Genomic DNA, 20377 nt, shown 5'->3' with positions numbered 1-20377 from the left:
GCCGCTACCAGCTACCTGCTACACGCTACCCGCTACCCGTTTCCAGCTAACAACTACTTTTGCCAAACACGCTCTATATCCATATCAATCTTTTTATTTGAACTATACATATACATAAAATATACTAAACAATGGCAAAAGTGAGATAAAATAAAAGTTAAGGCCCTTAAACTCAAAGTATTATAAGTACAGGGACCATTTATGTTGTTTCGCCAAAGAAAAACAAAGCCAAATAGAGCGAGCTCATATGGGGTGGTTGGTCTCACTAAACTCTAAACCCTCCGTATGTTGTTATGCAATGGGGGTTTTAGGAGTTGCAGGTAGGAGATTTAATAGATTTTCTCTTACAAAATATGCAAATCATAGAAGGCATTCATGCGAATATATACAGAAGAGAAAATTATCGTCAAATTTCTCGAAGAATGACTCGATTTTGCCAGTTTTGATCATCGGCGCTGGTCCCGTTGGACTTGTTCTCTCTGTTCTTCTTACCAAATTAGGTATTCTTTCGTGGTGCACATGTATTGAATTACTATTTTTGTTACATATTCTTGTCGATGTATATGTAATTAGAAAAGCATTTGATTTACGAAAGTATTCACTTCATCTCTTGAGTTTGTCAATGGTGCTGATCATTGTTTGCCAGAAAATGGAGACTACATGTTTGATATGTACTAAGATATTTGAAGTTCAAGCCCTGATATTTTGATGAATACAGTTTAATTCATAGCTGCTGCTCTCTGAAAATGCAACATTTCCTTTTTGAGGAACTTCAGTGACCTGATTGTCATAAAAAAATTATTGATCGCGTTGACTTAGGTCTCCACATTCCTGTGAATGGAGTTTTAGTTATTTGAGTAATCATTTTCTGATTGATAGCAAATTTATACTATAACTCTTGCTTTTTCTCTAAACTGGAATCAGCATGCCTCATGCTTTCTTGATTTTGATCTTCCTGTAGGTGTCAAGTGTGCAGTTTTGGAAAGAAGCATGACCTTCTCCAAACATCCACAAGCACATTTTATCAACAACAGATCTATGGAGGTTTGTATTTTATGCTATTCAACCAGTGAAATAAGTAGTTAAACTGTTAAAGAAGTTGAAGCATCATTAAACATGGGTAGGTATTTGATCTAGATTTACTTGTCAGATTTTTCGCAGATTAGATGGATTAGCAGAGGAGATTCAAAGGTGTCAACCACCTGTAGAGCTTTGGAGGAAGTTCATATACTGCACATCATTGACTGGTTCTACTATAGGATCAGTAGACCATATGCAAACTCAAGGTACCTCATTGATGCTATTCTTATAATCTTATTATATTAACTTGTTAGTATTGTGATTACTAATTATTCTCTTGTATGTATGCAGATTTTGATCAGAGTGTGAGCCCAGTATCTGTGGCACATTTCTCACAATACAAACTGAATGCATTGCTACTGAAACAACTAGAAACAAATGGTTTTAGTATTTGTACTCATGGGTCATTGGATGATAGACCCTTGAGGGAAAGGGAGATACTAATGGGACACAATTGTGTATCTATTGATGCAACTGATGACTTCATCAATGTGACCACATCTTTTTTAAAGGAAGGGAAACAAACAGAGAAGCAGATCCCATGTCAGTTCTTAATTGGTGCAGATGGTGCAGGAAGTACAGTGAGAAATCTGGTTGGAATAGAATTGAGAGGTGAAAAAGACATGCAAAAGCTTGTGAGTGTCCATTTTGTTAGTCAAGAACTTGGACACTATTTGATGTATGAGAAACCTGGGATGTTATTTTTTATTTTCAATCCTGGAGCCATTGGAGTTCTTGTTGCTCATGACTTGAAGCAAGGAGAATTCGTATTGCAGGTTTTGCCAATTTGACTCCTTTCATAGCAATAGCAATATACTTTCCTTTATCCTTGTGTTATAGCATCCTAGTTTCATTTCTTCCTGTTATACAGCATTATACTTTCAGAATTTTCTTATCAAGGCTCTGGACTTCGAAAAATCTACCTGAATCATAGCATTATACTTTCACCTTTTTTAGGGCTAGTCTCATAAAAGACTATTTTTTGTGTTTTTTCCGGATTAAACCTCATCTTTGTTTTTTTTTTCATGAAAAAGACATTATATTTTTTCGTTTTTTCCGAAAAAACCCTCAATGTTGTCTTTTTTTTCCAAACAAAAACCCTCAACATTCTGAATGTTTCCAAATAAATGCTCGACTTTTTAGTTTTTTCCTGAAAAGCCCCTCACATTTTACAACTTTTTTTTAGAGAAAAACGACTAAAAGGGCAAGATCGGAAAAATGAAAAAATGCAAGGTCTTTTTCATGAAAAAATAAAGTTGAGGTTTAATCCAGAAAAGAACACAAAATATAAGGTCTTTTATAAGATTATCCTTTTTTTTTTCTTAATAATTTGGACATTACACTTTGCAAAATCTAGTGAATTAGCACAGTGAAAATTCTGTGTTTGGATGACATGCTATAATTGGGTAGATTTTTTCAAACTACAATGTTGTAATAGAAAAAAAAATGTAAGTAGAATGCTATAGTAGATAAAGCAATAGAACTATAGAAGTACTTGATATTTCTTGCATCTAACCCCTCTTTTAATTTTTCCTCTTTTATAGTTTTAATATCTAAATGCAAAGATAGTAACACATGGTATTTAATTTATTTCTCTGATAAAAATTTCCATTTCAACCTATGATCTTCCCATTACAGCATCATGCTTTCAGTTTTTGACTTTTTTCTTTATTAAGGCATCCTACTACTTAAAATATACCCAGTTACTGCATTTACTTGCAATTTTTTTTGTTCTTATCATTACATTTTACTCTGAGAAATCCACCAAATAAAACAATGAACTTGGTTTTTATTTGTATGACATTGCTATAATATGGTAGGGTTTTCAAACTACAATTCTGTAATAGAAAAAAAAAATTGAAATTAGGGTGTTATAATAAACAAAGCAACAGAAGTACATACATCAATATTTGTGCATGTAACATTTCAACCCCCTTTCTTTACTTTTCCTCACTTTATAGCTCTAGTATCTAAATGCAAAAAATTGTATTCATTTCATTGGTACTTTTTTACAGACACCATTTTATCCACCACAACAGAATTTTGAGGATTTCACATCTGAGGTACTTTAGTTTTCTTTCCTCATTATAGTTTGTTTCATGATTTCAATCTTTAGTTTTAATAGCAGCTAATGTTAATCTAAATCTAAAGAGATTTTTTTTTGAACTTGTTGTAGACATGTAAGATGTTAATATTGAAATTGGTTGGGAGAGAGGTGGAAGACATTAATGTGGTAGACATAAAGCCATGGGTGATGCATGCTGAAGTTGCTGAAAAGTATCTTGCTTGTGGCAACCGGATAATACTTGCTGGTGATGCCGCTCATCGCTTTCCTCCAGCTGGCGGTTTTGGTACGTACACAACATCCTTGTTTGCATGACCATGTTTAATTGAAATGAAATTTACTATATTGTATTTAATTTCATAAAAGACCTGATGGTTTTACACTTTTTTCGTTTTAGACCAAAACTTTTTTTTTTTTTTTTTTTTTTACCGATTTAAACCATGACATCGTGTTGTGTCGTGTTCGTGTTATGGCACCAACACATGCACTAACACTATAGTGTCCTACTTTCATTTCTTTTTGCTACAACATTATACATCAAAAATCTAAACATTCAAATACAAAGTAGTTATCAAAGCGTTGGCATACATATCAAAAAGATCTTGAAATTATAACTTATAAGTAGTCAAATAGGCTATCTAAATATCAAACTACGAGACATGATGTCCTTTACACATGAAATCTACCCAAGACAACTGAAAGTAGGATGCTATAAGACTATAACACCTTCCCTTTGAATTGAATTAACTGGGGTAGGGGAAACAAAACATTCAATTACATGACACTGGCAGCTTCATCATTCTCGACCAATGGATGCTTTAGGCCAACCAAGATCTAGAATCCTCGACTAAATCAAATTGCTTCAATATGGATTGTCAGCACCCTTCAGTGAAGTCTGAAGTGAACCCCTATCAGGCTATTGTATTGTGTACATGATATATATTTCACGTGATGCTAATGAAAACTGCCAGAAGAACAAGTGTATAAAATAATGGCAAAATAAAATAGAACAAGTAATAACTTATCCCAAAAACTTGTTACCAATGGTACACAAAAAGTGTATCAGATTCAGTCTATCCATTTTCCATTAATTTCACGCATTAACAATCTTGAGTTCCCAATAACACGTTTACTTTCTTCAACAATATGACTACATAGTTCATGCTTAGGCTTTGGGCATAAGCTTTTTAACTTGATCAATGGATCTTTCACCACTTAATAATTACTATAAGTTTCCCTTGCAAGCTGCACATGACCCCACCAAAAATCCAATAATGGCATCTTTAACACTTCCCAATAATCTAAATCCCTAAATATATTCTAATTAAACTGCTCCCTTTTGGAGTCCACACATAAAAATCTATCTAATCACAGTCCAAAAACCCCCATCAATGAGCTTGTGGAATACAATTGTATGGAACTTGAGACCATGGGTTACCCTTTTCTCATATCACATGCATTTCATCTACTCCACCCTATTTGCAGATGAAGATGACTTGAGGTACATAAAGTTGTGGTCGTACGATCCATGTGTGTAACAGCCACAATGTGAGAAACCGTGACAACGAGTTGGAGACTTCGAGATAAGATATGTGACTTATGAAATCTGAAGTGCTTGTTGTTACCTGAGTTAAAATTATGAAACCCTAAGTGCAATTTCACTATCAAAACCACGTCTAGAAACAACTCCATAGAAAAAAAAACATGCTTCGCCACTCTTTTCACGGGTGAAGGGGTGGTGACATGGGGGACGTAGAGACAAACGCTGGGGAGGAGCCAAATAACAAAAAAAAAAAAAGGAAAACGTGTGGTTTAAATTGGTTAAAAACAAATGTATTGGTCTAAAACAAAGAAAGTGTAAAAGTATTAGGTCTTTGATGAAATTAACCATTTTTTCTATGGAGTTGTTTCTAAAAATGGTTTTGATAGCGAAATTGCACTAAGGGTTTCATAATTCTAACTCAGGTAACAACAAGAGCAAGCATTTCAGATTTCATGAATCACATCTCCAATCTCGAAGTCTCCAACTTGTTGTCACGGTTGCTCACATCATAGCTGTTGCACATTTGCATCGTACAACAAAATCTTTATGTACCTCAAGTCACCCGATTCTTGAATCCAGTCTTAAACACAGGTTTAAAAACTGGCAAGATCAAAGAATGTGTAAGTTAACTGCAAGCACTTTTGCACAAGCTATTGGCTTTTGGCCAAACAGAAGAGTCCAACTCTGGCTGGAAAAGATAGGTGTTGTGGAACCCTTCACAGGAAACCTCTCCACTTGTTGGAATAACATCAAAGAAGAGGAAGCACTCAGAAGATACATACGTATAACCGGGAATTCCGTTATCTTTCCTGATTTCCATGTTAGCCGGAATTTGAATTCCGGGGAGAATCAGAATCAGAATCGGAATTGGCTTGCAGCATCTCCTGATGGGGTAATAGACAAGAAGGTTTACGGGTTGCCTTACCGAGGGGTGTTAGAAATAAAATGTCCATTTTATAAGGGTGATATGAGAAAGGGTTACCCATGGACTCAAGTTCCATATAATTTTATTCCACAAGCTCAAGGATTGATGGGGGTTTTGGATTGTGATTGGATGGATTTTTATGTGTGGACTCCAAAAGGGAGCAGTTTAATTAGGATATATAGGGATTTAGATTATTGGGAAGTGTTAAAGATGGCATTATCGGATTTTTGGTGGGGTCATGTACAGCCTGCAAGGGAAATTTATAATAATTGTTATGTGGTGAGAGATCCATTGATTGAGTTAAAAAGGTTATGCCCAGAGCCTAAGCATGAGCTATGTAGTTATATTGTTGAGGAAAGTAAACGTGTTGTTGGGAACTCTAGATTGTTAATGCGTGAAATTAATGGAAAATGGATAGACTGAATCTGATACGCTTTTAATGTATAAAAGTTTTTGGAATAAGTTATTGCTTGTTTTGTGTTATTTTGCTATTATTACATACACTTGTTGTTAATCTGACAATTTTTATTAGCATCATGTGAAATGTAAATCAGGTATACAATACTATAGCCACTATCAGGCAAAACAGACAACCAATTATATTCCAATGTAATGAACCATTCCACTCGTCCAATTCCATCTAACCAGACACTAGTTTGGTATTTTCTTGTTTTAGTAAATCGGATTGTGGGCTATGGCTAATCGGCTATGGGTAGAATTGGAAATATGAATTAATAAGATTTTGATTAAATTAATTTCAGGGATGAATACTGGAATTCAAGATGCTCATAACCTTGCATGGAAGCTGAGTGCAGTTATGAAGAGTATTGCTCCAATGTCTTTTCTTTCCACTTATGAGATGGAGCGTAGACCGGTACTTTACTTTTTTTTTTTTTTTTTTTTTTTTTAAACAATTACACTCACACTTTAAGTAGAAGGTTAACTATTTGTTAAATATCTAAAATACCTTGAATGAATTTTCCTTCCAACCAAACGCCTGCTGGATTCTGATTCCTTCAAATTCCATTTTTTATGGATTTCACCTTTTTTCTATTAGGGGTGGGTGGAAGGAAATTCATTTTTTTAATCATATGACCAAAATACCCTCATTATATCTAATATACATTTAAATTAAAAAAAATCAGTGGTATATTTTTTTTACAAAAACAAAAAATATTAAAAGTTAAATCAAATTTAATATTCTTCAATTTCTATTATCAAATTCATTCCGTTTCTTGCCATTCAAATTCCAATTCCTTTGACAGATTCCATAGCTTCCAAAAACATTCAATAAACCAAACACCCCCCCTCACTAATATTCAATTTGCAGAAATCTAGAAGCCAAACATGATTTTTTTTTTTTTTTTTTTTGAGTGTGGCAGATAGCACTGTTCAATACTGCCCTCAGCATCCAAAATTTTGAAGCAGCAATGGCAGTTCCTGCTGCACTTGGTCTCGATCCAACCATTGCAAATTCAGGTCTTCAAAATTCAAAATTCAAACCTCAATTCTTTTTTACTCTCAAACATACAATTCAATTCAATTCACTTTTTTTTTTTTTTTTTTTTTTTTTTTTTTTAAACAATTTGTAGTACATCAAGCTATCAATAACACTTCAATAAGTACGATTTTACCCTCGACACTACAGAAGACTCTGCTAAATGGAATTTTCAGTATTGGTCGCGCACAGCTCTCAGATTTAATCTTAAACGAAAACAATCCTCTTGGATCTTCTAGGCTTTCTAAAGTAAAACGCATTTTTCAAGAAGGAAAAAGCCTTCAATTACAATTCCCTGCAGAAGATTTAGGTTTCAGGTATACAAAAAATGTGTTTCCCATTAACCCCCAACTTTTGACAAATTTGCCCTCGGTTTTAAAACATCATTTATCCATACACCACTTTATTCAGACAAAGAAAGTTCATTTTAGGTACTGTGAAGGAGCACTGGTACCTGAGGTTGAATCGCCAGGTGGACGTGGGCCAGAGCCGCCAGGTGGACGTAGGCGGGAGTATATTCCTTCAGCAGATTCTGGCTCAAGGTTGCCTCATATGAATATTAGGGTGTTGACTCAATTTAAAACAAAAGAGGTATGTTTCTCTTTTACTTAATTATGTCCTAAATTTTATTACCAATTTGCTAATTTCCCTATTTGGCCACCAACTATTGCCCTTTTGGTAATTTAAGTCCCTTGACATTTAATTTTACTTCATTAGTCACTAAACATTAATTGGGATTAGTCTGATTACAAATTATTTATATATAATATTAAAATAGACTTTGAATTTAATAAAGTTATCGATGTGAACGCCACAATGTGAAGAAAATTTTCCGACAATAGTGTAAAAACAGTTAAATAGTAAAATGGAAATAGTTAGTGGCTAAAGAGTAATTAACTTAACATGCACCTCAAATAGTGTAAAAACATGATTTAACAAAACATATCCACACAATAATGTTATTTTAGGCGACAATTTCCACATTGGATCTTATATCCGTAGACAAACTGGAGTTCCTTCTGATAATCGCGCCAATAGATTCATCTTATCGCCTAGCTCATGTTGCACTAACAGTCGCCAAAGAACACAAGATTGTAGTTAAGGTTTGTGTGATGTGGCCAAACGGTTTAGTTGATGGAGATGCAAGAACCAAAACATCATTAGCACCATGGGAAAACTATGTAGATGTTGTCGAGGTTAGATCACCATTAAGTTCATCATCGTGGTGGGATATATGTAAAATGACACATAGAGGCGCCATTTTGGTTAGGCCCGATGATCATATCGCTTGGTGTGTCAAATCGGCTGTGGTTGGTGATGTTAGACAAGAGATGAAAAGGGTTTTCAAAGCGATTGTAGGATCATAGTTTGTAGAGAATCTGTATCAGTATCTGTATCTGTATCTGTTTAAAGTAAATGTCGGTTATATGTTTATTGATAAGAATATGATAATGATAGGATATGAATAAATAAGCTGACCGTGTACATTTTGACATTCGTTTATATGTTATTGGTATTTAATAAATTGTTGATTCTTAATAACTTTATGGTTAATTAATTAATATTTTGTTGTTTTGATCAACTTTTGGTTGTTAAATTTATTTTTCGTAATCATATTGATTATATCCACAGAAAAAGACAAATCCAGTCATGTTGGCATAAAATTTTGCTATAAAATATCCCAATGATTTCTTTACTATAAACAATTTTGTATTATGAAGAACCGTTTTGATTTTCATAATAATGTATTTTTTAGCGTATATAAAAAATCGTTTTTTTATTTCTTTTAATAGTTCGGGTCTGATAAAAAGCCAGTTTCATGCAACTAGTGAATTTCGTATCGGGCCATTGCAAAAATTGGTAGTAGTTATGTCGGGGTGTAAGAAAATTTTGGATTATTTTATAGCAAATTTTAGAGATCTTTAGAGAAATTCCTAAAATTTGGTTACATAAAAAAGTTATCATTGGTCTTTTATTTACGATTAATTCTTAAAAATCAATATATATTATCAAAAATGAGTATTGTACTAGGTTACCGTTTTTTTGGGCTTATTCATAAATAAAAATTCAGAGATATAATATGATCAAAATTTATGACTTTTCTGATGATTTTTCTAAATTAAACCATTTAGAGTAATTTTGATTTACTTCACCAACTATTTATCTTAAAAAAAAAAAACTCATAATTAAAATTTTGTTTTGTTTATCCTGTAAACCAAAACGATTAAACTGAATCTTTATTTTATTACAATCAATTTAAAATTATATTAAAAACTAAACTAAATCAGATAAACCAAAATCTGATTACATCGGTATGGTATGCTTTCGAGACTATACTACATTGGGGTTAATGCGTCAAAGGGTAGATAGTTAATATCTATAATAGAATGAATTTGTAGTAATAAGAATGTAACATCCCAAAAATTCAGGCAAAAAATTTCTTTTTTAAATACATTATTATACATAAAACCATCAGTATAAAACAGTCATAATAATATCTCATGTCAAACCAATGTGTCAATAATCAAGCATTTCATCATAAAATAATATCAGAGTGTAATCCCAAAGATCTCATGTGCGGAAAACATAGTGTGATGCGCTGCGATCGAGCCGACTCCTTTCCTTTAAAATGAAGTACCTGAAACCATAAACAAAACATGTAAGCACAAAACTTAGTGAGTTTCCCAGAGCATACCGCACACACAATCCACATATCACATATCCTGTTAGCTACAAAAGCTACCTGTATCACATATCTTGCTAGCTATAGAAGCTACATGTAACATATAAGCCATGCATACAAAACCTGTAAGAATGTCATGGGCTACCCCACATGGTCTTCACCTAGGACTGTCATGGGCTACCCCACATGGTCTTACATCCAATGCCATGGGTCACCCCACATGGTCTTTACCTAGGACTGCCATGGGCTACCCCACATGATCTTACATCCAATGCCATGGACTACCCCACATGGTCTTACATCCAATGCCACGGGCTCCCCCCGAGGTCTTCATGCAAACATAAGATCACACATCATATACAAGCACATAATGGCTAACACATATACCATAAACACATAATGGGCCGGCATTGGTGCCTTAGACCCATGGGTATGGTGAGAAGACTCACCTGACACTGCTGAAGTCCTGCAGATAAAACTCCAGTGCTGGTTGACAGGTTCCCGAACTGTCAACATCAAAACATCACCCAATTAATAATTGGGTTCCACTACATAACCATAAATACATACTTTGGATAATTACTACATTACCCTAAGCTTGGCTTTATTCCAGCCTAAGGTCCAATCCATAAGCCCAAAAGTCAAACCAAAAATCAAAGCCCAACATATGGCCTAATTTTCCAAATTGGGCCCAAGCCTTTACAAGGTCTTATTCAAAGGCCCAACCATTTATTCCGGTCCAACATTTGACACTCTAATGGCCCAATAAGATATAATCATTAAGGCCTAAACTATGGCCCAATTTTCCAAATTGAGACCAACTCCCCACATGGGCCTTACCTCCCAGCCCATTAATTATTCTAGTCCCTTTGCTTGATCTTGGATGACCCATTAATAACCCAATTTTCAAGGCCCAAAAGAAAGGCCCAACAACAAACCTAAGTGAAAATGTGGTTTCACATAAAATGACAATTAAGGTTAAGTGTTTCTCACTTAACCCATTAAGGACATAATCCTTTAAGGACTTAATCCCTTAAGTCTAATATTGCTTAGATTCATTTTTGCCAATGATTATTATTTAATATCTCAAGTTATTAAATAATTCCCGATTAATTCCCCAAATTAGGGTTTTATTGGCATTAGGGTTTTTCCAAACCAAATACTAATCCATTTATCAATTTGTTAGGCTTTTAGGTCAATTAGGGCTTTATTGGGCCTATTAGGCCCATTTGAAAATCATTAAGCCCATTAGGGTTTTATCGGGTCAATTAGGGTCCATTAGGGCTTACAAGGTCCATTAGGGTTTCAAGCACCCTAAACGAATCGAACTCAACGAAGCACACCGCCACCCGACACGACGGCTGGTGGCGGCAGGAGGCGGCGGCCACCACCATACGGTGGTGGTTTTGATATTTTCATTATTATTTTGGGCATCACTTACAATATACAACACAATAGCACACACATACTAATATAAACATACACACACACAACCACCTTTATGGTGGCCGATGGTGGTACACGGTGGCAACCACCACCTCACGGTGGTGGTGGTGGCTTTTCCGGCTATCTAAACATCCACACGATACCCTCCCACAACAACAATGAACACAAACGCACCAACATACACACATAGCGGCATCAGTGACGGATTGTGGTGACAGCCGCCACCGTGAGGTGGTGGCGGCGATTCTCTTGATTCCCAGTCGAGCATCCACACACAAACACGATCTGAAACAAACTCCTATTCGTGCATCAACCCACACAGCCCCGTCATGAATAGAAGCGAGTCGGCAGTCCACACCGAACACAAAACGAAACCACAACCATCATTCTCGGCGATGAGCAACAGCCGAAGGCGATAGCAACGTGACAGCGGCGGCGTAGGCTGTGGAAGCAACATAAGAGGCGTGAAGAGAGAGTGTGCGACCCACCCATGAACTGCAAAAGCACCCACGAACCACGTTTCCCGATCTCGTCGTGCCTTATTCGTCTTTGTCAGCGACGGACATGGCGGCTGCTTCGATGATCCTTCAGTGGTGGCGAGGAGGTGACGGCTGGGCAGATGGAGGAACGAGGTTTGCTGCTGGAGTCTCTTATGGCGGCTGGAAGAAATAACACTAGGGTTAGGGTTCTTTGGCAATGTAACAGTGGGGTAAGAGGTTACCGAGTATATCCCGTGTTCCTCTAAACTTTGATCCAAAAACCCAACTTCAGCCCCTCCTCACACTTTTGTTTTCGAATTTAATCCAATAATTACCATTTGAACCCTGCATCCATAATTCCTTTACAAATTAAGTTGGATTTTTACAAAACAACCCCTCCCTCTACAAATCCTTTTCAAATTTGGTCTGAAATTTACTCTTTAGCCCTTGTTTTCATAATTCCTTTCATAATAGGTCTAATACTTACCAAATATCCCCCTGTCTTCTAAAATCTTTACAAAATAAATCTTGAATTTATACTTTGACCCCCAAATAATCCAACTTATGACATTTGGCTTCCCAAAACCAACACCTTGCTATATAATTATTAAATTTTAGGGCTACGATTCATTCGTTAATTTCGTCCATTTATTTATTAAATAAACGAGGTGTTACAAAGAACTGGAAAGGTAATTAGATATGGAAAAATAACCGTCTAGTCACTAGAATTGGTTTTAGTATATTGCATTTAATATATGTTTCTATAAATATTGTAGCTCTTATAAAATTCTTTGCAACTATTTAACTGTGTTGGTATTTAAGTTATATATTGTAGAACAATTTGACATTCACTTGGTTACTTCTAAAAAAAAATGGAAATTCTTGTATTGTCATTCTTCACATCTAAGTCATCTTGCTCTACGCTTAGGACTTAAAAATTCAACAATGAAGGTAGCATAAATAGCAACCATATCCATGTGATAACTACAATATACCTTTTCTATACACCCCGAGAGGAACGAGTACAATGACAGATGGAAGATCAAAAACTGTCACTAAACAACCAAGTACAATATGTAGTTGCAACCTACTGACGATCATCTCACAATCGAACGCCATATCGAAAAATGAAGGCTTACTAGTGGTTGTTATTCCTAAATAGAGCTTCATCAAATACAATATGTGGCCTAGAAACATGCTCCTAGCAACAAATCAACAAATGTTCTCTTCATTTATATAAGATATAGCTGTTATCTTTTTGATGATAGTTATGACTTATGATATTTATTGAATAGAAAAACTAAAAAAATGATATATAAATATAAATGATCATTATTTTAAGCTTTTAAATAAATAAATGAGTTTTTAACAAATGAATTTAGTGTGTTTGTGTGTGTGTGTGTGTATATATATATATATATATATATATATATATATATATATATATATATATATATATATATATATATATATATATATATATATATTAAAAAATAAACTAAATCAAATAAACCAAAATCTGATTACACCGGTATGGTATGCTTTCGAGACTATACTTCATTGGGGTTAATGCGTCGAAGCAAGGGCGGAGCTAGGATTCTAGAATGAGGGGGGCTTACATCGTAATAAGAATATTAAATTATTTTTTATATCTGAATAATTTAATATGCTCTGTAAATTTGAATAAGAAATTGATGAAGAAAATATCGTCTAAATAAGAACACTAATAGCTTAAAATTGAAGTCCGTTTTTCGGGATCACGAATCAAAGAATCTAATGTACCTCTCTTAAATTTGACATATTGTTTTTTAGGTTCAACATTAATTAGCTTGTTACAAGACCCACCGAATATATCAATTAATTGGCAGTTACAAGAGTTATTTATGAACGCTAAGAAAAATAAAGCGGGTAATATATAGACAAATTAAAATAAGTGGGATATAGGAGAAAAATAATTTTTAAGTGAAACCTCGTTGATGAAAAATACAATAAAAAGATCCAACGAATATATCAACTAATTGGTTGCTACAAGAGCTATTTATGAACACCAATAAAAATAAATGGGATTATATAGGCCAATTAAAATAAGCGGAAATTAGAAGTAGATTAGTTTCTCGATGAAAAAAAAAAAGCCGGAATTAATGTGGTGAGATTTTAGCCAACGATGCCTCAGTTTTTTTCGTAATTGTCATGGGCTTATTATTTAATAATGATTAAATTTTTAAATATGATTGGGAGGGGCTTTAACAACCCACGTCGGCTAAAAGATTACTACATAGACTATATATATATATATATATATATATATATATATATATATATATATATATATATATATATATATATATATTATAAAAGAGATTATATAATTGAAGTTATAAAAAAGATTGAAATGGTAGAGCACGTGGCAGCCTCCTCATTGTCTCCCTCCCTGCATCAAAGGGTAGATAATTAATATCTATAATAGAATGAATTTGTAGTAATAAGAATTGGAGTGGTAATTAGACATGGAAAAATAACCGCCTAGTCACTAGAATTGGTTTTAGTATATTGTATTTAATATATGTTTCTATAAATATTGTAGCTCTTACAAAATTCTTTGCAACTATTTAAATGTGTTGGGATTTAAGTTATGTATTATAGATCAATTTGACATTCACTTGGTTACTTCTGAAAAATATGGAAACTCTCATTATTGTCATTGGTATGTTTGGTTGGATAGAAATGAATGATTAGGGAATAGAATGAATCAAGTAATGTAATGAACAAGGTCTTGGAATGATTCATTGTCATGTTTGGTTGTTGTATTGGAATGAAATGAGTTATTAATATATGTTGTTTGGTAGGTAGGAAATAGCAAATAAATAAAATAAATTAATTGTAAATGACAAAAATACCCTTCTAACACAAAATACATATATTTTTGTATTTTTTACATATTATCCAATCAAAGTATATATTTTCTGTCATATTAAATTGATATTGAATGAAAACAAAATTTCATCGCATTAGCATATATAAGTTATATGAATATCAATCTTTTAAAAACAATCAATTCAACAATTTATCTCATAAGTATATATTTTTGTGTCTTCATGAGATATTGAATGAAAACAAAATTTCATCGCATTACAACTTAAAAATATGTACAACGAGGAAAAATTATCATATCGAGTATGGAGCAATGATAAATGGAAATGCTTTCTATTCCTACTTTTCTCATTACATCTCGAGAGTATAAAGCACTTCATTTATAATTTTCCTACTTTTCTAATTACATCTTGAGACTATAAAGCACTTCACTTAAATGAATTGCCATTCCACAAGCATGAGCCATCTTTTTGCCTTAGGAGGATTACCAAAGCCAAGCTTTTTCACCCATAAAAGTGTGTGTCTGACTGTCTGATCAACATCTTGAGTCTTGCGTCCACATAACCAGAGTATCAGTGTTAGAAACATCATTAACCTTTTAGTTGTATCTTCAACCAATTTATTATTTTTTCAAGTAAAGCATACAAAAAAGGACTAAATCAATCAAAAATTGAGTAAAACAAATATACATCATCCTTTAATCCCAAAAGTTTTATCAAACACCTAATAAGCGGTAAAACTCTGTCAGAAGCAGATGAGGAGCCAATTTAAAATAGTTAATTGTATGCAAAACAAACTCATATATATATATATATATATATATATATATATATATATATATATATATATATATATATATATATATATATATATATATATATATATAGAGAGAGAGAGAGAGAGAGTTAGGTTTAAGTATTCTAACTAATTATTGTACATCTATCGTATGTTATGAGAATGATAAAGAAAATATGTTGTTTGATAATATAAATACATTTAATCTTACATAAATATTGTCATTAACACACATTCTCACTAATTAAATCGTCTATAAGGTTATTATATACTTATTATTATTATTTTCATTTCTGTCAGAATGTTTTATTGGGTCGTATTCTGTCAGAATGAAAATGAGTGAAAAACGATATGTGAGAACAAAAAAAAAAAATAATTAATGAGAATGCATGAAAATGACGATATTCTTGTAAGGTTGAACGTGTTCGCATTGCCAAAGAACTTATTCTCTTAGTAATTCTCATAGCATACGATAGATGTACAATAATTAGTTCGAGTAAAATAACCTAAGCATATATATATATATATATATATATATATATATATATATATATATATATATATTGGGATGTGATGTACAGATAGAAGGCAGACAGGAAGATAAAAGAAATACACTGATGTTAGGGTGCAAAGTCATGCTTGGATGTAATGTTTTAGGCTTTCCTCTTTGTATGTGTAAATGGGTTGAGTCTTTCCTATAAATAGGAAGTGAGTGACTCCCATTATGTAAGGAACACTTATGAGAGCATTAGTTTAGAGAGAGAAATATTGCAAGACCCATTTGTACTCTTTCTATGAAACTAATGAGAGCTTAAAAAGAATTATTTACTTCTTGTGTTCTTGATTTTACATGATGATTCACTAGATCTTTTCTATTCCGCACATGCCATCATAATCAACACCACTACAATTGGTATCAGAGCGGGTGTTCTTGATTTCATCAAGAATTGATCCTTGATGGCTTTCTTGATTTGGTGATTCTTATTGTTCATTAATCTTCGTGTTTAGAGTCTTTTTGTGTTCTAGAAGTCGAATTTTTCCTTGATTTGATCCATAATTCGACTTTCTCTCTCTAGAATACTTGTTTGTATCACTTTATCTTTCTAGAAAACCCATTCAAAATCACTTTCTCTCTCTAGAAAATTTCAAGTTCTTGTAATCATGGAGAAATGGATGATACGTAGGAATGATTTTCAAAGTGAATGCTCATTTGAATATCTTCTTTATAGCTTAACTGTTGGATTGATAAGTGAATGTGATAATGTTGTAAATGGAGAAAAGAATGAAGTTGGAGAATTAATTAGTTGTCCAATTTTTCGAACCAAACATTTGTTTGATCGTTTGATTACAACATATCAAAAGAGACGAAGAAATAGAAGAGATGGAGAAGTCATAAAAGGAATTTCTCGTGCCGAATGCAAATATGGAAGCAATAAACTTGAATATTATGCAAATTGTCGTGAAGCTCGGGATGGTGTTCTTGATGATGATGATGTTCAAGAAAAAGGAGTTCAATGTGATGATCTTGATGTTCAAGAAAAAGGAGTTCAAGTTGATTCTCAAGATGAAATTTTTTTTTGCTCAATTGGAGTTCAAACAGATGATATTTTGTGTTCTTGTGATTCGTTTGAAGGAATGATTCCTTATCGGAAGCCGGTGATTCAAGAAATTCACAAATATCAAACTCCAAAAGATTTGATTCAAACTCAAAATGTTCATGTTGTTGAAAGTGGGTTTGTTCATGAAGTCAAGTTTTCAAGATGCAAAAAGATGAGAAAGAAAAAGAAGAAGAAGATGAATCGGAAAAACAAGCGGGTTTACTCACAAAAATCGTCATATGTTGTGAAGCCAAAATCCGTGAAACAAATTTGGGTTCCAAAGCAACAATCTCCAAGTGTTGAATTGAATTTGAAGTCAAAACCCAAAAGTGTTGGTGGTTCTTTTGAAGATGTTCTTGGATCGTTGAAGAACACGAAGAACACGAAGAACGAGTTGTACATCTCGCATGGTGGGTGGTACAATGTTCAATTTGGAGATTTTCTCATTCCGACAAAAGAACCAAGATCTTCCAAAATTGATTTGTTCATTGAAAACGGAACTCAATTCGTCAAAAAGGTATCTCAAATTCTCAAATGGATTCCAAAACGTCCATGATTTATTTGTCTCGTTGGATCATATTCTTCTTGAAAAACCCCATTGGCGATTCAACAATTTTTTTTTATCAAACAAAATCAAACTCTCAATTTCTTTTTAAAATCGTGATCTGTGTACTATTCATTAATCCGATTGGAAGCCCAAAATTAATATCCATTTACTATTCATCTGATTTGTAAGCCCATTTTGTCTAATCCAATACACTTTTTGATATCATTGATTATGCCCATTGGTATCTTACATTGGCCGATGTCATATAATTAAGGAATTGTTGGTTTGTACACTTGCATTACCTATTTGTACAATTTGTTCAAGGTTGATTTCTATCTTCATCGGTTTTTCCTTCATCGATTGTTCGTTAATCGGTTGTTCTTGAGTCCCAGTTTCACTCCTTCATCTCTAATAATCATTTATTGTTGATTGTTAATCTGAATTTAGAAATCGATTTCATATGAGATTTGTTGTATTATAAAATCGATTTGTGTTCCGTTTCAACGAGTCTTCGATTTTAAAGAAATTGATCAAGAACACTTGAAGGAGGTGAAGAAGAGTTGGATACTCATATATTGATCTGAAATTTGTTGATTATATCATCAAGCTCTTGTTTGTTGATAACCGATTTCCAAAAGTGAAACTCAGAAAAGAAAAAGTTAAAGCAAGTCGATCGATATCTTTGTGGCTGATTGTTCGTAAGTTCTTGACGACGAAAAAAAGTGAAGGCTATTTTAAAATTAGGATCGAAACTCAAATTTTAATATCGATGAACTGGAAAAATAAACGGGAAGATGTTAAGTGGAAATCGAGTTCGAATGAATCGAAAGTGGTCTGATTTTGCTTTTGGAAATTTCTTCCTTGGGGTCAATTGACGAGCAACTTGTGTTGATGAAATATTGTTGGGTTTTGATTGAAGCTAATCAGTCGAAGGGTATAACGATGATTGTTTTCGAATGGTATTGATATGTGTTCGACTCGTTAGATTTCGAAGGGCTGAGTTAGATCGTTTGATGGTCGATGATTGATGTCAAGCAGATGAATAGATTTGAGTTTTGGATTTCAAAATCGATTTCTTGAATGAAAAGCATATTGTTCGAATGTTTGGTGTTTATTTTCACATGTTTGATGAACGAAGAATTGAAATGAGTGATGTTTGTTGAACAAACGAATTGATTAAAGACGAGATCTAGATGAAGGAATCGAAGGGGTATAAAGGTCATTGTGAACGAAAGGTGAAGTAGAATTAAAAATGAAACTTTGATTGTGAACAAATGATCTGGAAATCGAGGGATGATACTTGAACGAACGAAGCCGATATTTTGGGAAGAACTGTAAGAAACGAAGACACGATTTTGTTTGTTTTGTGCTAGATTGAAAAGCGAAGAACAGATGTCTTGGAGTCGAGCATTGATGTGACGAATTGAAGCTTTAAAGTTGATGGTCGATGGGTCCGTCAATGGCATCGATATCGATGGTCGCCAGTTCGATTTCGAAGGATTGCCTGATATCGATTTTGGTGGTTATTACGCTTCGATGTCGAAAAGTCGACTGGTATAAGTGAATTGGGAAAAACGAAGGGTCTCTAATTGAACGAAGGGCAGTTAACTAGTGTTTGCTTTGGGTGAATATACGAAGGGTGTGTTGATGAAGGATTCGAAGGGTTGGGCAAATATATACGAAGAATATAAAAAAAAAAAACAACGAGATACGAAGGATTGTTTTGGATGCTACAAACATTCAAATTGTTTGTAACGAAGGGGTATGAGAAATCCATACAAATTGCATCTTGATTTTGGGTTGTTGATTTCATACGAAGGGTTGCTTTGCATTTAACGAAGGGTGCTGATGATTTTATAAGGAAAACATGAAGTTTTGAAAATGGTCCCTGGTGTTTCGTTAGTTTTGCATATGATAAAATCTTCGTGTTTCGGAAGAAATGTGCAAATGACAAAGTTTCGAAAACGGCCCCTGAACCTTCAAATATGTGACACTTCGAAAATTAAAGCATGTTTCGTATGTTTGACACTTTTCGCCCAACTTCGAAAATTTTTATGGAGCTTCGAATATTTGAGGAATCTTCGTATGAATTGTGAACAAAGAGCAGAATTTCAAAGATGGTCCCTGAAACTTCGAATTTTTGGCAGTTTTCACCCAAATTCGAAAAGGACTATTTTTTGCTGAAAATTGAAGAATGTTCATTTCTGGTCCCTGCAGTTTGTGCAAATTGACGCTTTCTACCCAGCTTTGGAAAAGGGGGAGAGTTTTGCATATTTGGCTGTTTTGGAAGCAACGGGTCCCTGCAAGTTTCAGAAAGTGACAATTTCTACCCGGATTTTGAAAAATCTTGCAACTTTCACCCAAAAAGTCAAAATTTTTCATAAATTGAAAATTTTTTGTGGCTTTTTCGTGATTGTTTTTCCGTGCAAGATTTTTGGTGATTCATTTTTGGTACACATCAAGGGGGAGTATTGTGAAGACTATTCCTCGGGTGCTTCTCATCCTTAGTGGGTTTTATAATCATTTTTTGATTATAAAAAGGGGGAGAATGATGGGTATTCGAAGCTTCTCGGGTTTGTCGAATATTCATTTTCGGATTTGAAGACCGGTGTTACTTCGAGGGGGAGTTTGGTCTTGATCGCGCTAGCTCGTTGGAGATTAAAGCCGGACATCCAATCCTAATTTTGAGGGGGAGAATGTTAGGGTGCAAAGTCATGCTTGGATGTAATGTTTTGGGCTTTCCTCTTTGTATGTGTAAATGGGTTGAGTCTTTCCTATAAATAGGAAGTGAGTGACTCCCATTATGTAAGGAACACTTATGAGAGCATTAGTTTAGTGAGAGAAATA

The 20377-nt window shown here is 33.8% G+C and overlaps 1 protein-coding gene across 1 annotated transcript; it reads left to right on the top strand.

The window, feature by feature from the left end:
* The first annotated feature begins 254 nt into the window (after window positions 1–254).
* Window positions 255–8636, top strand: EMB2421 (FAD/NAD(P)-binding oxidoreductase family protein). The gene is made up of 11 exons (XM_079013057.1): window positions 255–500; window positions 962–1044; window positions 1151–1286; window positions 1372–1856; window positions 3096–3143; window positions 3257–3431; window positions 6375–6487; window positions 6996–7092; window positions 7206–7428; window positions 7543–7702; window positions 8080–8636. Exons 1-11 carry the CDS (start codon window positions 299–301, stop codon window positions 8476–8478), a joined length of 2121 nt encoding a protein of 706 aa, XP_078869183.1. The 5' UTR covers window positions 255–298; the 3' UTR covers window positions 8479–8636.
* Window positions 8637–20377: the final 11741 nt, after the last annotated feature.

This window comes from Lactuca serriola, chromosome 8 (assembly GCF_051521515.1).
Source record: "Lactuca serriola cultivar US96UC23 chromosome 8, Lser_US96UC23_V15, whole genome shotgun sequence".
Taxonomy (NCBI): Eukaryota; Viridiplantae; Streptophyta; class Magnoliopsida; order Asterales; family Asteraceae; genus Lactuca; species Lactuca serriola.
The sequence above is the reverse complement of the archived record's forward strand: the minus strand, read 5'-3'. Positions and strand labels throughout refer to the sequence as shown.